General features: G+C 36.1%; 1 protein-coding gene across 11 annotated transcripts in view; it reads left to right on the top strand.

Annotated features, from left to right (window-relative positions):
- The window catches only part of MYCBP2 (MYC binding protein 2), a 270,299-nt gene that overhangs the window by 161,827 nt on the left and 88,724 nt on the right, over positions 1–19,748 (top strand). For all 11 annotated transcript variants that reach the window (XR_011466330.1, XM_070380616.1, XM_005891177.3 and 8 more), the window contains 8 exons: positions 488–588; positions 1,307–1,525; positions 7,417–7,642; positions 9,112–9,230; positions 9,874–9,961; positions 11,189–11,238; positions 13,700–13,872; positions 15,536–15,680. Coding sequence is in view for 10 of the 11 variants with exons in the window: in XM_070380616.1 (XP_070236717.1) it covers positions 488–588; positions 1,307–1,525; positions 7,417–7,642; positions 9,112–9,230; positions 9,874–9,961; positions 11,189–11,238; positions 13,700–13,872; positions 15,536–15,680 (1,121 nt within the window). In the remaining variant the exon portion in view is untranslated. The remainder of the gene's footprint in view (positions 1–487; positions 589–1,306; positions 1,526–7,416; positions 7,643–9,111; positions 9,231–9,873; positions 9,962–11,188; positions 11,239–13,699; positions 13,873–15,535; positions 15,681–19,748) is intronic.

Here is a 19,748-nt window from a genome sequence, read left to right as displayed (position 1 = left end):
TCTGCAGGCATTCTTTAAGCATTTTACAGGTGTTAACTCACTGAATCATCACAACATCTGATGAGGGAAGTATGTTATCCTCCATTACAGTTGAGTGACCTGCATACAAAGATTATGTTATTTGCCCAGCTTCAGACATGTAGCCATGTATGGCACCAAGAGTACTGGTTTAACATCATGACTGTAACCCTGAGTTCTAATTCCGGTTCTGTCATTTTACAGATATATGATTTTGGATAAGGTACTTACTTAAACACTATGTGCCTTGGTTTCCACTTCTAAACAAGGGGCAATAATAAAGAACCTTATTGTAAGGATTAATGGAGATAATGTGTGTAGAGCCCTTAGAATAGTGCCAGGTCCTTGATAAGTACTTGGTCAATGTCAACTATAATTTTACTCAAGGAATTAGAATATAGGTTTAGTACAGTTGTATATATGTTACAGTGAAATTGCTTTCTAACTGTAGTATTAATGCCTTTTTTAGCTGATGACATTCCAGAACTGCTTAGCTCTTCCAGTCTGTTTTCCATGCTGCTTCCCCTTATTATAGCCTACATAGGACCAGTAGCTGCTGCTATTCCTAAGGTGTGTGATTCAATTCTCTAACTTTGAATCTTTTTTTGGTAAATGTAATTTTATTTAGACTTTGTGTCTTTCCTTTAAAAATAATCTTTCAGGCATCTGGGTTACAGGTAACAAGTAGACAGACATGTAAATGGTAGAAGTTATTAGTTAAATAACTAACTCTCTGATCTTAGTATCACTTACTAGTTTACTTTGTAATAGTATTGTTTTGTGATAGTATTATTTTGTAATAGTATTGTTTATTGGCTTTACATTTGAAGAACTTGGAGATAAATATATTTTAGAATATGATATGTAAGGAAAGCTTAAGTAAACTAAGACCTTTAAAATTTATAATGTTGATACCAAACCTCCATTTGGTATAAAAATAGCAATGTAAAAAGGTTGTTAAATTGTGAAATATTCAATACATGGAAGAAATGATAAACTACTGATCCTTTGGCATAATAAATTTTGAGTAAAACCTAATTTATTGCAGATCACAGAAAGGCAGAAGGGTTTAAATATATAAACTTGGTTATATTCATGTAACACCTAAGACTTTTAAGCTAAATCTTTTTTTCCCATAGTACAAATTTCTCTTTGAGTGAAAATGTAACTAGAAGAAACTCTAAATGGAAATTCTTAATAATAAGGATAATCAACAATTACAGTAATTAATAACTTTAAAGCAACTTTCACACTTACTATCTCACTTAATCATTCTTTTTTATACTAGGTGGCTGTAGAAGTCTTTGGACTTGTCCAACAGTTACTTCCTTCAGTTGCCATTCTGAATCAGAAGTATGCACCCCCTGCCTTCAATCCTAATCAGTCAACAGATAGTACCACAGGAAATCAACCTGAACAAGGCTTGTCTGCTTGTACGACCTCTAATCACTATGCTGTCATAGAGAGCGAGCACCCCTATAAGCCTGCATGTGTCATGCACTACAAGGTGGGCACTGATTCCTAGGAACCGTTTAAACTTAAAACTTGATTTGATGTTCTTTATTGATTTCTTGACTTCCCTGGTGGCTCAGACCGTAAAGCGTCTGTTTACGACACGAGAGACCCGGGTTCAATCCCTGGGTTGGGAAGATCCCTTGGAGAAGGAAATGGCAGTCCACTCCAGTACTATTGCCTGGAAAATCCCATGGACTGAGGAGCTTGGTAGGCTACAGTTCATGGGGTCGCAAAGAGTCAGACATGACTGAGCGACTTCATGTTCATGTTCATGTTCATTGATTTCTTAAAGGATACTTAACCTCTGTTCAGAAGTGTAACTTCTATGCATAGAAAATCAGCAGGTGGTTAGACACTGTCAAGCACACAAAAGGCTTTAAGACAGAATTTTTACTGTTAAATAGTACACTTTTATGGGGTTTATGAAAGTTATTTTCATATCTTTTGGTAAGTAAAAGGCTGTGTGTAATGCTCAACTGCATATTGTTTATCATAATAATGGATATAAGCATTAACATTTAAAAATCACATATTTGGGGACGTTCCTGGTGGTCCAGTCATTGAGACTTTGCCTTCCAGTGCAGGGTTGCGGGTTCGATACCTGGTCGGGGAGCTAGAAACCCACATGTGTCAGGGTCAAAAAAAAAAAAAGGCGTTAAAAAACAGAAGGAATACTGTAACAAATTCAATAAAAACTTTAAAAAATAATAAACGAAAATCAACTTTTTTGGACTGATGTTAGCTATACCACAGCCTGATCTCTGAAAATTTATATACCCAGTGCAGGATTTATAATACTACACATAATGTTTAAATGTACATATAAAATATTTAAATGTTTTTATAGAGTATTCAAAATCCTATTCCTTGCTTTCTAAATTGTATCATTTAAGGGGGAGAAAGAGAATTTGTCCACTTAATTTAATTATAAGTTTACGTTTTGGTACTCAGTCACTCAGTCATGTCCAGTTCTTTGTGACCTCAAGGACTATAACCTGCCAGGCTCCTCTGCCCATGGAATTTTCCAGGCAAAAGCACTGGAATGGGTTGCCACTTCCTGCACCAAGGGATCTTCCCAACCCAGGGATTGAACCCACGTCTCTTGCATCTCTTGCATTGGCAGATGTATTCTTTACCATTTGTAAAATATTCAGCTCTTTGTTGTAGAATATGGTAAACATATGAAAAGATGCACCAGGATAGTGTAGCCCATTTGTGCATCATCCCAGTCGCCAGTTATAAACTATTGGTCAAACTCTTTTATTTATTCCCCACTCTCTTTGTCCCTTTTCATATTATATTAAGGGCTTCTCAGGTGGTTCATTGGTAAAATATCTGCCTGACAATGCAGGAGATGTGGGTTTGATCCCTGGGTCAGGAAGATCCCCTTGAGGAGGAAATGGTAACCCAGTCCAGTATTCTTGCCTGGGAAATCCCATATACAGAGGGCTACAGTCCATTGGGTTGCAAAAGAGTAACACGTGACTTAGTGACTAAACAACAATATAGTTTTGAAGCATATTCATGGATTTTTTTGTATCTCTAAAAATATAAGGACCTGTAAAAAATAATGTCATTGTCACACTTTAAAAAAACTAATAATGCCTTCATGTTATTGCATATGTACATTTTTAAATATTTGAATTAGAATCCAAATGAGATTCATACATTATGATTGGTTGTGTTTCTTAAGTCTCTTTTAATCTAGTGTTCCCCTCCATCTCTCTGTTTTTTGTTTCCTTGAATTTTATTTAAGAAATTGGACTGTTTTTTTGATAGACTCCTCCTGAGTCCTTTAGAGACACGCCCTGTAGTCATTCATAGCATCCTCACTGTCTGGTGTAAGATGTTACAGGCTCTGGTATAAGATGTTATAAGAGGCTTACACATTTCTGCCTCAAGTCTGAAACCTGCGATTTTTTCAAAGTGCTGTGGTTTGAACATTTGCCATTTTTCCCATCTGTGTTCATAGAATTTTTTTAAACCCAGACTGGGCTTCCCTGGTGGCTCAGCAGTAAAAAATCTTCCAGCAGTGCAGGTGCCTCAGGAGATACAGGTTCAATCCCTGGATCAGGAAGATCCCATGGAGAAGGAAATGGCAACCCACTCCAGTGTTCTTGCTGGGAGAATCCCATGGACAGAGAAGCCTGGTGGGCTACACAGTTCATGGGGTCGCAGTGAGTCAGACACAACTGAAGTGACTTAGCACGCATGCACAGGATCCTCTCAGGTTCAAACATGCATTTAGTTGTTAGGCCACTTCTGTCTTTTTAATCTGAAATAGTTCCTCAGCCTCTCTTCATCTTTTATGATATTGGTGTTTTTGAAGAACACAATCAGTGGTTTTGTAAAAAAAATATTATTTTACTTGTATTTCATTGATAGTTTTTTAATGATTAGATTCAGGTTGTGCATTTTGGGTGGCAACCTGTCGTGTTCTCCTCAGTGTATCCCATCAGGAAGTACTTCAGTTCAGTTCAATTGCTCAGTCGTGTCTGACTCTTTGCGACCCCATGAATCACAGCACACTAGGCCTCGCTGTCCATCACCAACTCCTGGAGTTCACTCAGACTCATGTCCATCGAGTCAGTGATGTCATTCAGCCATCTCATCCTCTGTCGTCCCCTTCTCCTCCTGCCCCCAATCTCTCCCAGCATCAGAGTCTTTTCCAGTGAGTCAACTCTTTGCATCAGGTGGCCAAAGTACTGGAGTTTCAGCTTTAGCATCATTCCCTCCAAAGAACACCCAGGACTGATCTCCTTCAGAATGGACTGGTTGGATCTCCTTGCAGTCCAAGGGACTCTCAAGAGTCTTCTCCAACACCACAGTTCAAAAGCATCAATTCTTCAGCACTCAGCTTTCTTCACAGTCCAATTCTCACATCCATACATGACCACAGGAAAAACCATAGCCTTGACTAGACGAACCTTTGTTGGCAAAGTAATGTCTCTGCTTTTCAGTATGCTATACTTAGTCACTTGATTAAGGTGACAGTTCCACCAAAAAAAAGCATCTTTTTTTTTCCTTTGAAAATGTCTATGGGTAAATATCCATGGGTTAGAGATTGTGTAAAAAATACTGTCTTTCAACAAATTCTAGCACCCTTTGGTTATTCTAGGGCTTCCCTTGTGGCTCAGACAGTAAAGCTATCTGTAATGTAGGTCTATGTGTCTGTCTATCTGTAATGCAGGTGACCTGGGTTTGATCCCTGGATTGGGAAGATCCCCTGGAGGAGGAAATGGCAGCCCACTCCAGTATTCTTGCCTGGAAAATCCCATGGACAGAGAAGCCTAGTGGGTTACTGTCCATGGGGTTGCAAAGTGTCAGACACGACTGAGCGACTTCACTTTCACTTTGGTTATTCTTACCCAAATCATTTATTGGTATGGTGGTTGCAAGATGGTGGTTTTCTAATTCTGTTTTTCCTCCCTGCTGGTGTTCTGTTATAAAGAAGAGTTTCTTACCCCTTCTACTTTAAAAAGTGTAGTCATTTATATATTTATTTCATGTGTTCATACCAGTATGTACTCAGAGATTCTCTTTTTGCTCAGCGTTACAATCTTTTGCTGTCATTCAGTTTGATGCTCAAATTTCAATTGATTTGGTCAGGGGAAGTCTGTTCAAACTAGATTCTGTGTCCTTTTCCTGTGTTTTCATCAGCTTTTGAGCACTTCTTACTAATTCCAGTCAAAACCGCTGAGGTATTTTCTTCATACCATTTTCGTTTATGTATGCCACTATAAAAATTAAAAATACTACATAAAATAAAGTTTCTTTGCAATGTTTTTTATATTAACCCTACTAACATTAATATAATCAAAGTACTTTATTCAGAAGTTGTTTGGAGTAGTTCATTATATATATGTGTGTGTAGGTGGCTATATGATTAATATAAAGTTAGTCTTGTTTATTTTTACTTAATTTTTATGAGTTTTTTCCCTGCCCCACTTGATTTAATATTAGTTTTAAACTATGTAAAATACTAATATAGCTACAGAAATAAAATTAAGTAAAGCGACATCCTCAGAATTATACGTCCTTTTCCTTCTGGGCTTCTGCCTTACTCTAGTAAGTATCATGGTTTATCCTTATTGCATTCTTTTTTGGAAAAAAAATCATAAAGATTGATTTAGATGTAGTCTTATTTTCCTTCTTTGTTTAAAAAAATAGCACACTGTATATACTACTTTGTACTTTGCTTTTTAAAAGTAACACTGTGTAAAAATCTCTCCGTATCCATTTATATAGATCATCCTCATTCCTTTTTACAACTTCATAGTGCTCCAGTGTTGTCAAGGTGTATCATAGTCTTTGAGCCAGTCTAATGTGTGAGCATCTGGGGTGTTTTCATTTTTTTTTTTTTTTGCAATGAATAAACTGGGCATATGGGCATTTTTTTGTTTGTTTTTGTTTCCATATTGTTAGAGGCATATCTTCAAACTATACTTCTAGAAGTAGGATTGCTGGGTTAAGCAAAGAATGGGGAGCCTTGTGCTCGGTATATCTGGAATTGCTGATTCAGACGGTGAGTGTAGTTTTGCTAGATGTTGACAGTTCCCTTCCATTGAAGTTATGGCTTTTTGTGTCCCACCAACAACATATGGGAATGCTTATTTTCTCATGGCCTCCCCCAAGGAGTATGTGTTTAAATTTGGGAGCTTTTGCCAATACAATGGGAAGAATGTTGGGAAAATGGTGCCTCAGTTTAGGTTTTTGTTTTTTTTTTTATAGTTCTTTCTTTTTTTTTTTTTCTAATTTTATTTTATTTTTAAACTTTACATAATTGTATTAGTTTTGCCAAATATCAAAATGAATCCGCCACAGGTATACATGTGTTCCCCATCCCGAACCCTCCTCCCTCCTCCCTCCCCATACCATCCCTCTGGGCCGTCCCAGTGCACCAGCCCCAAGCATCCAGCATCTCAGTTTAGTTTTAATTTACATTTATGTTACTGTGAACTACGTTGAGCTTTTTATTTAAGGATTATAAAAAAATCCTTTACTAAATATAGTCTAAAGTAATTTTTTTTAGATTAATATCATATTTGGGAAATTTCTTAAGGTTTATGTCATGTCCTACAACCAATTCATATTTTACTACTTGACATGGTCCTGCTTAACTGTAATTTTACTACAATTACAGAATTCCTTCTGCTATGATGATGACAGAAACTGTAAAATGGCCTTAAAAATACATGTAATTATGTGCCATCATAAACTCCTGCATACAGTAAAATTTTAGGATAGAAGACTATAAAAATCAAGGCTTTTATCAAGTGTATAAGTGTGTGTGTTTATATTCTCATAATATTTGAAGTTGCAAAGTTTTTTTGGTTAATGAGAAGAAGCATTTGTATTAGGTACTATGAATGGTAGATAACCTAAAAGTAACTAAAACCTTACATTTTAATGATTTATTCATTTCCATCAGTGTATCTTTATATTTTACCTATCCAATTACATTGTCAGTTACCTACCTATATTCCTTAAATGCATACTGACTGAAATGGAAAATTTATTATGTAAATAAGCTCTTTTACAGGAAAATCAGATAGTTTATTTTTTTTTTCAGAAATTAAGCAGTTTTGTAATTGTTTTTTTAATGATATCAGTATATACTTAGACACAATGCAGTATCAACCATATATTAGAAAACAATAGATATTACAACGGGACAGCAGAGACAATTCATACTGACCATTAATACCTTGGTTTCTGATCACTTAATTCTTAAAATTTTACAGTATTAATTCCTTACTTAACATTAATGTTAGAGTAAGTTGAAGGCATCATCTTTCCAGTATGATGTCCTACTTCTAAACTAGACCAGAAGCTAAAATCTGATTCTTCTTATGTGAGTGGCCTTTTGTCTGTTGACTTCAGGTGACATTCCCAGAGTGCGTGCGGTGGATGACACTCGAGTTTGACCCTCAGTGTGGCACTGCACAGTCGGAAGACGTCCTCCGTTTGTTGATCCCCGTTAGAACTGTTCAGAATTCAGGATATGGACCAAAGTTGACAGCTGTTCATGAAAATCTGAATTCCTGGATAGAACTAAAGAAATTTTCAGGGTCCTCTGGGTGGCCTACTATGGTGTTAGTGTTACCAGGTAAGTTTTTTTTTTTTTGTCTTATTTTGTTTTATATGGTAAAATACATGCATTTATAAGAATTATGTTTAGTAAAGATACACTATTGAAAATGTTTATTTAATTTTCAGAAGAATGTCTTCAAGACCTACTCTGTATCTAGATTGCAGTTTATTAGTGAAGACTCTCTGGGCACTGGGCATAACATGACCAAGGTTTAGAAAAGAGACTGTTCTGAGGATCTTGTGAGAAAAGATTAGCTTGTCCAAAGAAAGTGTGTCAGTCACTCAGTTGTATCCGACTCTTTGCGACCCCATTGACTGTAGCCCTCCAGGCTCCTCTGTCCATGGAGTTCTCCAGCGAAGAGTACTGGAGTGGGTTGCCATGCCCTCTCTGGGGGATCATCCCGACCTAGGGACTGAACCCAGGTCTCCTGCAATGCAGGCAGATTCTTTACTGTCTGAGCCGCCAGGGAAGCTTGACCAAAGCAGAGAGTTAATACTGAGGCCAAACTATAGAAAAAGTTGGATTAGGTGTTTATTTTCCCAGTAAGTGTTGAGTTTTAAAAAGTTGCTGAGGACTTCTTTATTTCAAGAGAGCTAGTGACCCATGGAGCCCACTAAGTTATGTAAAGCTTTGTTTTCAAGCTTGAAGAGTATTTGTGGCCAGGTGGGTGCCACAGATTTGTTATTATAGTCTGTTGTTTTTTTAACCACTTAACCATAAGTTAAGTGATCCCGTGATCTTGCAAACTGAGAGCCAGTTCGAATTCAGAAACTTCTTTCTTCTGATGTGACCTGCCGTGTTTGTTTGTGAAGAGATCAAAGCCAGATTCCAGCTTAGAAAAAAGGCTAACCCAGGTCACCTCAGTTGGAGAAGGAAATGGCAACCCATTGCAGTATTCTTGCTAGGAAAATCCCATGGACAGAGGTGCCTGGTGGGCTACAGTCCATGGGGTCACAAAGAGTTGGACATGACTGAGCTACTTACACATACAGGTCACTTCAGTAATTGACAGATAATTGACAATGATTGCTCATGTAACTTACTTAGGACATGTGATTAAGGAGAATTAAATCATAAAGAAAAATAACAACCTGGTATGGTTTTATTGTTTCTAGTGTTGTTTTTAGCACAGTTTTGTTCAAGTAAATGTAGAAACCCCAAAACCAAATACATTATTTAGTGCATGTGTGTTCAAGTCATGTCCGACTCTTTTGCGACCCCATGGACTGTAGTCCAACAGGTTTCTTTGTCCATGGGATTTTCCAGGCAAGAATACTGGAGTGGTTGCCATTTCCTTCTCCAGATCTTCCCTACCCAGGGATCAAATCCACATCTCTTACAGCTCCTCCATTGGCAGACGAATTCTTGACCACTGCGCCACCCGGGAAGCCTGATTTGTATTGCTACCTATCTTGAGATGGATAAAAGGAGACTTTAATAAAGTTGTTTCAGATTTTGAACTCAGTGTTAGTTTTTTTTCTTAGGGAATGAGGCCCTTTTTTCATTGGAGACTGCATCAGATTATGTGAAAGATGACAAAGCTTCTTTCTATGGTTTCAAATGTTTTGCAATTGGATATGAGTTTAGCCCTGGACCTGATGAGGTGAGAATGAATTATCTTCTTATTCTGTTAAGGAAGATTGTGTTTCTGAGGGCTACTATTGACTTGAATTGTGTTTGCTGTCTATATTTAAGAAGCCTGAAATTTTATTTTAAGCTAGGGTGTATAATCTATTTTGTAGTTTAATTTTGTACAAATTAATTGTGTCTGGTATTACTGTTTTTAATATGTGGAGAGATCAGAGTCTGTGCAGCATGACCCAGCCTTTAAAGACGTAGTATAATCCTGCCTGTTCCACACCTGGTTGGTGACTGTACCTTTCTGAGTGATTTTTGTAAGCTAATTTCACAAAGGCACTAACTTAATATCTGTCGTAAAGATTTCCAGTAGTACTGTTTAAAAAAATAAGTTAAGGTGAAACAGTGATCATGTTCCATCAAAGTAATAAATGAAAAATCCTTTGGACTATGAGCTGTTGGTCTGAAACAGTATAACCAATGTGAGACATAATATTGAATCTCTTACACTCTTAATTAACCATTAGCTGCTAATACATGCTTTCTTTTTGTTTCAAATGTTATGCTGGAATGCAAGTCACATTTTTTTGATAATCCACATCATCTCTCAAAAATTGCATCTTCCAAACAGTTTTTACAGCATCTGATTTTTTTTTTCAATTCTCCAGGGAGTCATTCAGTTGGAAAAAGAACTAGCTAATCTTGGTGGGGTTTGTGCAGCAGCTTTGATGAAAAAGGATCTAGCACTTCCTATTGGTAAGTGTGATCTTGTACTAGGTATTTATGATTTTTAAAAAAGTTACAAAATTACAAATAGAATGTTTATTAAAAAACATCCTGAAAATAGTTTAGCAAAATGAATTTAACAGTCACATATATTCATGGGCAGCTGCTTACTATACTAAAGACAATGAGACATTTGTGTTCTATTCACGTGAGGGAAATTGCTACAACCTCTTTGAAGGAAATTCGTCAATAACTTCAAATTTTATATAAATATACCTTTTGATATAGCATTTTTATACATATTTTCACAAATACTCAAAAACGTACATTATAAGATAGATTAATTTATCAATACTTGCGGTTATAAAACCTAGGAGCAACCAAAATGTTTGTCAGTTGGGAACTGTTCAATCAGCGATGGTACATCTATACAAAACAGATGTAAGTAGCTGTTAAATACAGTGACAGAAAAGTAAACCTATATGTCCAGGCCAAGAAAGGTGTCCAGATTATATAATTATATGATGTTCATTGTTTTGAACATCATATTGTATATATATATATATGTAAATAGATGTGTATGTTCCCGTGTATGTAGGCTGGCACATACATGCATACAATGATTATTTGCATACAAAGTTTTTAGAACAATACATAGGAAACTGTTGATACTGTATCTCTGAAAGGGGATGGTGGCAGAAATTTTCATTCTGCACTTCTGTATAATTCAAATATTTCCCTTTGAACATGTATCACTTTGGTTATAATATTTTATAAGTTCATTAAGCTATCAAAAAATTCAATAAATGTTCTACATCAAGCAGTAAAGCAGAAAATGTTTAGAGAATACAGTCACTATCTTGGGCTTTCCTGTCAGTAACTGTTGTTTACTAAAGATGAAGTTCTTCTGTAGTATAACTGAAAAAGAAAGACTCAGGTTCTGAATAATCAGTTTTCCTCTTTTTTTCTTAGATAAATACACTAAAGTAAAAATATACATTTGTGTATATAAATGTAATATATATCTTTTGATACACTTGATGGGTGCTTTTTTTAGTATTGTCTTGAGAATTACAGCTTATATTCACACTGAAAATAAGCATTTTAAAATTTAAACCACTGAGATTTATCCATAATGATAATAGTTCTCTTCAATTTGGAATATCAATTTTTGGAGAACATGTAATGAATGCAGAAGACTAGAAAGTTAAATGAAACATTGATATATTTTGGTAAACCTTTTCATTTACATACCAGGTAATGAATTAGAGGAGGATCTTGAAATTCTTGAAGAGGCTGCTTTACAGGTATTGTCCTCAATAATTATAAGGATAAACTTTGTACATTAATTTTAAGCCAAATTTTCACTCAAATCAACCTTGTTTTTCTTGAGCATAGCACTCATTCATTGCGTATTTCATTCTACAATTGACAGTTATAAAGATAAATAACTCATAATTGCTCCCCTTGATGGAATCAACCCCTGTATGAGCCCTTACTGAACTGCACGGTGGGTGTTGACTCTGGAGTGAGATGTAAGCCCTGCTGGAGGAAGAAGAGCTACCAAGGGCCCAGAGGAGGGTTTTGTCCAGGGGTGGACATTGAAATTAGATCTTGAAAGAAGTTTTATTTTCCAGTTAGAAAAAAGATGTTAGTAATAGTAATGGAAATAATATCTATAGAGAAACTTTATAGTTTACCATATACTGTACTGATGTGCTCAGTCGTGGCTGACTCTGTGACCCCATGGACTGTAGCCCACCAGCCTCCTCTGTCCATGGAATTTTCCAGGCAAGAATACTGGAGTGGGTTGCCATTTCCTTCTCCAGTAGTTTGCCATATTTTTGACATTATCTGTCTATTTCTGCAGTTACACTTTGAAATCACTATTTTCTCTTGTATCTGACAATTGTATCAGTTCAGAGAAGTTTTGATTAAGAATTCAGGCAACTGGGAGATCGAGGCTGGTATCCAGGTCTTCTAATACTTACAGTTAGTGGTTTACATGTTATTTATTTTCTGAAATGATTACAGCAGTAATAATAAAAACAAACATTTATTTGATCTTTAACTTTGTTTTATACTTTTAAATCATTTAGTCCTTACAACAGTCCTATGAAGTAGGAACTCCTAACTATAGATAAGGAAACTGAGATACAAAGAACTTAAGTAACTGGCTCAGAATCACACAGCTGGTGAGCAACTGGTCTAGAGTTTGACCTTTGGCAATTTGATGACAAAGTCCATGATCTTGATCACTGTGCTCTAATTGTAGGGAGCCATGGTGTCCTCAATAATGTTAAGAAACTTAGGTTTTTTAAAATCCCACCAGCTTTTGTTTTTCCTTTTAGAAAAGTTAAATCTCTGTATCTTAAGATAGAAAAATAATTAATTCAAAAAATGTTTGGTGAACATGCTATGTGTCATATAGCATTCTAGCTAAGGAAATCCATCAAGTAGCTCATCATCCAAGGTATTATGGCTTATAGAATGTTAATTAGGCCAGATGTAAGGAGATCTTTATTGTGCCCCTATAAAGAAAAAAGTGATGTCCCAAATTACACACCTTTTTGGCATGTAAGGTAGTCATGATGGTCTAACATACATTAAAACCCATGCTTGTTAGGCAGGTAGTGAGCATTTAAATGTGTTGTGTGTGTATACTTAGGTGCATAGTCATGCCAATTCTTTGCAACCTCATGGACTGCAGCCCTCCAGGCTCCTCTGTCCATGGAATTTTGCAGGCAAAAATACTGGACCAGATTGCTGTTTCTTCCTCCAGGGATCTTCCTAATGCAGGGATCGAACCTACACCTCTTTGCATCTCCTGCATTGGCAGGCAGATTCTTTACTGCTACATCACCTAGGAAGCCCCATTTAAATTGTATAATAACTACAAGAGATCGTTTGATCACCAGTTTATACCTTTCACTGATTCAGGAATGGTCTGTAACTTGTTAGCTTAAGAGGACATAGCAATAACTCATCTGAAGTCTGAATTTGGACTCAAGTCTGTTTGATATTAAAGATTATGATTTAGAAATTGCATGGTTCATAAAATGCAGGAGTTACTGTTGTAGAATTGAAAGAACTGGAAATATAATAGTTTTCCATGAAAAATATTTTGTTTTGAAATTTATTATACAGTCATTAAGATTTTTCTAGAGTTTTAGCACTTGCAGCAAGTCTTTCTAAAATGTAAGGTGTGCTTCTCATCTAGTTGAGGACTAAAATTTCTGTTTTATCTGCCCTTTTTCCTTAACTTAAATAAGGCTTACATAGGCTAATGCAGTGTATGTGCAGGCACAGTCAGGCTTCCATCACCTTTTTGCCTGAGTCAAGATCTTGGTACCCACCTGCCCAAGAGCACAGACACAGCCTACCCAAGAGAACCACCAGTAACAGAGACACAGAAAGCGGGCAACCTCTACAGCTGTCTTTAGAGGGGAGCCCTGGCCCTGACAAACGGGGATGTGACACATGCAGAGAAACATGTGGAGAGCTTGGGTGGGGGGAGATGCAGCATTAGCTCTAACCTGCAAAACTCAGATAAATCACTTCCTTTTGTGAGCAGAATGAAACTGAAAGTATTATCCCAAGTTTTTCCCTGCTGGAAGTTTTCTACTGTTCAGAGTAAAGGAGCACTGGGACGTGGGGAGAAAATGATTTCCCCAAAAAAGGCCTATCTAAAATTGGGTGCAAATTCAAAACAATCATGTGATTAAAGTTTCATATTTTAAAATATAAATGTTCTCTTTTACCCAACAGGTGTGCAAAACCCATTCTGGTATTCTTGGAAAGGGTTTAGCTCTTTCTCATTCACCAACTATATTGGAGGCACTAGAAGGAAACTTACCACTTCAAATCCAGAGCAATGAACAGTCCTTTCTGGACGATTTTATTGCTTGTGTTCCAGGATCAAGTGGTGGAAGGCTTGCGAGGTAATGCACTCTTAAGTCCTACAGTGATTTTCTTCCAGGGCTTACCTTAGTTTTCATTTCTGAAGAGAAAGGAGAGGAGTCATTAGGATGTTACAGTGCCACCTAAAATAATGTAGTTTATGTGTTTTGGACTTTCTGAAATATAAAGTAGTAGTTAATATTTCAGTATATTTTAAACATATATAATAATTGTTAAAAATATAAAGACTACATGGTAAAATAGAGAAGTCCGTGAATTTGATGGTAATATTTAATATCTATACTAAACTCCTAAATTTGTGACTATATTTATCTTAATATGAGGATTTTTTCCAAATCTACAGTTAATGCAGATATAAATTAAGAATTTAAATCAGGTAATTTAAGATTTTAGAGTTCTCATTTATTTTGTTGCTATTTGGTTTTTTTGAAGGTGAACAAATATGCTGACTTGAGTAATTTCACTAGTAAATATGCCTCAGAGAGTAAAGAATCCACCTGCAGTGTGGGAGACCTGGGTTAGATCCCTGGCTTGGGAAGATCCCCAGAGGAGGGCTTGGCAGCCCACTCCAGTGTTCTTGCCTGGAGAATCACATGGACCAGAGGAGCCTGGTGGGCTAGTCCATGGGGTCGCAAAGAGCCAGACACGACTGAGCGACTATATATGGCACCAAACTAGTAAATACAGAAATATGACCCTCTTTCTGGCTTTAATCTTAAAAATACAGAGATTACTTTTTAGTTTTTAAAAAGCAAAGTGGTGATTGGAGAAAAATAGAAAACATCTTTTAAGTCAGCCTCACTGCCTTCTTCATGGACCTTTTCGTGTAGTATTCATCACAGAATTTACTCATCAATCATCTCACACGACAACTTGAATGTAGATCATGCAAAGAATTCAGGCATGGATATCACAAAAAATAGAATTTGCATGGAAGGAATGGTAGTGAGGGAAAATCGTTACTAAGCTGTGTAAAGAGAAGGTAGTGTATTTCCAACCTTCTGCTCCCCAGCAAGCAAAATGTCACTTATGTTTCTGTTTTGACAGAAATGCTGCTCTTTCCCAGGTCTTCAGGTTGGCAATTAGGCAGACCTTCCTTAAGTAGTGTTATTTGGGACTTCTAAGTATATACAACCTAAATTCATTTTCTTGGTTATTTTAAACCAGCCATAGTTAAAATTTCACACTTTCTGATTTTACAGATATTTCTGATTTATTTGTAATCATCAAAAATTTCATAAGCTTTAGCATATTTGTTTAATGAATTTGTCATTAATGATTTCCAAGGAAGTTAATACTTGTTATCCTTATTGTGTGTGCATGCTAAGTCATTTCAGTCGTGTCTGACTCTGCGACCCTGTGGACCATAGCCCACCAGGCTTCTCTGTCCATGGGGATTCTCCAGGCAAGAATACTAGAGTGGGTTGCTATACCTTCCTCTAAGGGATCTTCCTGACCCAGGGATCGAACACTTATCTCTTATGTCTCCTGCGTTGGCCAGCAGGTTCTTTACCACTGGCACCATCTGGGAAGCCCATGGTCCTTATTACTGAGTTGGAAATGATAATCCTTTTAGCACTTTGTTTAATATAGTTTTATTCATTTGGCCTAGTTTCATTTTAATCACTGAAGATATTGATGAATGTTTGACTTTTTGTTTACTTGTTTTTTCATTCCTGTTAGGTGGCTTCAGCCAGATTCCTATGCTGATCCTCAGAAAACATCTTTGATTCTGAATAAGGATGATATTCGGTGTGGTTGGCCTACCACCATCACGGTGCAAACGAAAGACCAGTATGGGGATGTGGTACACGTTCCCAACATGAAGGTAATTGTGGTAGGATTAAATTAGTAGACATCTATGCACTATTGTAACTCATAAAATTTTAGAAATGACAAGAGCTTAGAGTCTATTTGCAGTACGCTCCTTACTTATATGCAGTGAAGGAAGCTGAAAATTTTTTAATGACTTGTTCACATTAATCAGTACTCACTTATCCAAGTTTTATACTTTTTGGATTTTGCTTCAGATATGCTAGATGCCATGGTGATTCAAAGGGAGGATAAGAAAGTGTCCATCAAAAGAGTGCTAAGCACACAGAGGGAAGACCATCATATATTAGTCATTGAACAAATAAATGAAAGAATACGTTTAAAAATTTTATGTATGTTTTTAAAAGACTTTAATATGTTTTGCATTTAGTACTACTGAAGCAACGTTTAAAATATAATATTGATACTTATTAAATAAATCAGAAATACCTAAATTTGGATTGTAAAAGAATGAGGAATGGAACTAGTTATGTGCTATACTGAAGAATATAGTTCTCTGAACACCTCTTCCCTGAGACATTAGTAAATAATGACATTTTAGAGCATATTATAGTAAAGACATAAAATTAAGTCCTCTATGTTATATATTAATTAAATATCTTATTTAAAACTTTTATTAGATTTCTGAAAACAGTGAATATCGAACAAAAGTTTGTATAGGCAATCCCCAGCTACGCTGGCCCCTCGAAGTTGTATTTACAAAATGATTAGGTTATTTGGAGCTGATTAAGCCTTGAAATCTTTTTTACTCACAGAGAAGCTGATTTTACCTCAATATACTAGCACTTTTTCAACTAGTTGGTGCATTATTTCATTTGTACCATGGAGAAGCACAATACCACTGGCACCTCTTACTTGATTCATAGTTTAAAAAAAAAAAAAAAAAAGGACAATAGTTTATATGTCTTAAGACCAGTAAGTAAAACTGTATGGAAAAGCATTTGGCCCTGATACTAAAGAAAATTCAGGCTTTACTAGTGGCTTTCAATGTTTTGGCCATGACCCCCCGCAAGAGTTTCATCGTGACCCAAACAAACATATATAGGATAGAAGAGTATGTACTCTTTTAATTACATACAGTATACATAATACATATCCATACAGTATGCTTCACTCTTACATTTTCTCTTCTAGCTTACCTTTTTAAGGAAGATCATACCCCATCAAAGTGTTTTCATGCTAAGAATTACTCTTTAGAATGTAAAAAGCATCACAAATTGTAAAAAAAATGGGAGTAGAGAGTAAAGTAATTCTGATAGTGATAACAAAAAAATGACCCTACCCAAGGACAGAATTTTTGTCCCAATACAGTATGCTTTAATATGTTGAAGGGTTTTGTGTATTCATTGATGAATTTCTCATTTCAACGTGTATTTGTGAATTGTTAAATCCCTTCTCTGAGCCCACAGTAAGTCCCTTATTCATGTGCCTGTATCATAGTTACTATTTTCCAAGTCAGCATAACATTTCATTTCTTTTTAATGTTCATACTTACTATTGTGCTTACAGTAGATCTTTAGTTGCATTTTCTTATGTTTCCTCCTTTGCACCTTTTATTGTCTCTTGCTGCATTTTAGTATCTGGGCTGTTTACATCTCACATTTCAGAGTCAGACTTTATGCTCTATCTCTTTTTGTTCTCCTCTTTGGGTTCTTTTTTAGCCACGTGATCTCTCTCTCTCCCTTTTCCTTTCTTTTTTGTTTATGTGTGTTTGTTTTTGTCTGCACTGTGTGGTTTGTGGGATCTTAGGTCCCAGGTTCAGGGACTGAACCCAGGCCCATGGCAGCGAAAGCACTGATTCTTAACCACTGGACCACAGGGAACTCCATCTCTCTCTCTCATTTCTTCTCTTCTTTTTTTTTTTGCCTGTATAGTCTGCTTCTTGAGAACAAGAATCCTGAAGCCTCTTAATATACTCAGATTCATATCAGATTTATCTATAATATAGAAAGCATATTCTAGGAAACTCCAGTAAATACTATTTAGGAAAAGTGATTTGCATACCTATTGATGTTAGATTTATTGATACCACATTATCATATTAGCTGAAAACAAAATTAATTCAGTATGTTTCATTTTCAGCCTGTTAGTGCATGAAGTTTTCAGGACATTTTAGACTTATCAGAAACTCCTGAAGTATCCTGATAGAGTAATAATCAATTATTTGGAACATAAAAGTTGGTTTAGAGATAATATTTTTGAGATCCAGAATCCTTTTTTAAAACAGCAGCTGTTACTGATATTTTTTTAACTTATAAAAATGATTACTCCAAAGAAATTGTGCTTAGTAAAAAGAGAAAAATGCATAGGAAATAAAAGAATAACAAATTTTACAAAGAAGCACAGTTTATAAAAGAAAGCAGAATGGTTATCATTTTTTATCTCAGTACTTATAAAGTATGAAATTGTTTACTGATTTATTTCAAGGTTGGTGGTATATAGGCAGATGTACATCTCCTGTTAATTTACTGAGGGTAAATATAGTTGTTTAAAGAAATATTGAATCAAAATAATATATATGAAAATAGTAGCTATAATTTAAAATCAAATTCTTAAGATTTGGAAGCATTTACTTTTTTTTTTCCTTTGTTATATTTAAGTTTAAAGCTTTTAATGGTGGCATGTATATGAGCTGAACAATTTTTCTATTTATCTTTAAACTTCTGTGTTTTAAAAAAGTCAGATGGGTTTTTAATATTTCCAGAGCATAATGTCAATCCAAATACTGATTTCTCATAGCTCCAACTCAGGATTGTGGTTATTTAGTGAGACATGTTTGCTACCTGCACTTTATGTAGACAGGGAGGGTCTCAAAACTACTAACTCCCTAGAATGACACTGATAAGAACAATCCACGCTCCTGGGATGTCTCTCAATTACTTAAGTAATATTGTCAGTTTCATTTATGCATTTCTTTCTATTTCTGTGAAGATCCTCTTGTTGAATTACCTGTTCTTGCCAGCCATAGAAGTAGTATCTGAAAAGAACAGAAGAAACTTTGGGTGACCCTCAGAATGATGAAGAGCTAAAATGGTCTTTAAAGCGTTGGTTACTTTGTGGTTGCCTATTCTCCAAGCCAGGCTTCAGTAATATGTGAACCGTGAACTTCCTGATGTTCAAGCTGGTTTTAGAAAAGGCAGAGGAACCAGAGATCAAATTGCGAACATCCGCTGGATCATGGAAAAAGCAAGAGAGTTCCAAAAAAACATCTATTTCTGCTTTATTGACTATGCCAAAGCCTTTGACTGTGTGGATCACAATAAACTGTGGAAAATTCTTCAAGAGATGGGAATACCAGACCACCTGATCTGCCTCTTGAGAAATTTGTATGCAGGTCAGGTATCAACAGTTAGAACTGGACATGGAACAACAGACTGGTTCCAAATAGAAAAAGGAGTACGTCAAGGCTGTATATCGTCACCCTGCTTATTTAACTTTTATGCAGAGTACATCATGAGAAACGCTGGACTGGAAGAAGCACAAGCTGGAATCAAGATTGCTGGGAGAAATATCAATAACCTCAGATATACAGATGACACCACCCTTATGGCAGAAAGTGAGGAGGAACTAAAAAGCCTCTTGATGAAAGTGAAAGTGGAGAGTGAAAAAGTTGGCTTAAAGCTCAACATTCAGAAAACGAAGATCATGGCATCCAGTCCCATCACTTTATGGGAAATAGATGGGGAAACAGTGGAAACAGTGTCAGACTTTATTTTTCTGGGCTCCAAAATCACTGCAGATGGTGACTGCAGCCATGAAATTAAAAGACGCTTACTCCTTGGAAGGAAAGTTATCACCAGCCTACACAGCATATTCAAAAGCAGAGACATTACTTTGCCAACAAAGGTCTGTCTAGTCAAGGCTATGGTTTTTTCAGTGATCATGTATGGATGTGAGAGTTGAACTGTGAAGAAGGCTGAGTGCCAAAGAATTGATGCTTTTGAACTGTAGTGTTGGAGAAGACTCTTGAGAGTCCCTTTGACTGCAAGGAGATCCAACCAGTCCGTTCTGAAGGAGATCAGCCCTGGGATTTTTTTGGAAGGAATGATGCTAAAGCTGAAAC

Source organism: Bos mutus, chromosome 12 (genome assembly GCF_027580195.1).
Source record: "Bos mutus isolate GX-2022 chromosome 12, NWIPB_WYAK_1.1, whole genome shotgun sequence".
In the NCBI taxonomy this organism is placed as follows: Eukaryota; Metazoa; Chordata; class Mammalia; order Artiodactyla; family Bovidae; genus Bos; species Bos mutus.
Note: the sequence above shows the minus strand (reverse complement) of the source record. Positions and strands in the feature narration are given on the sequence as shown.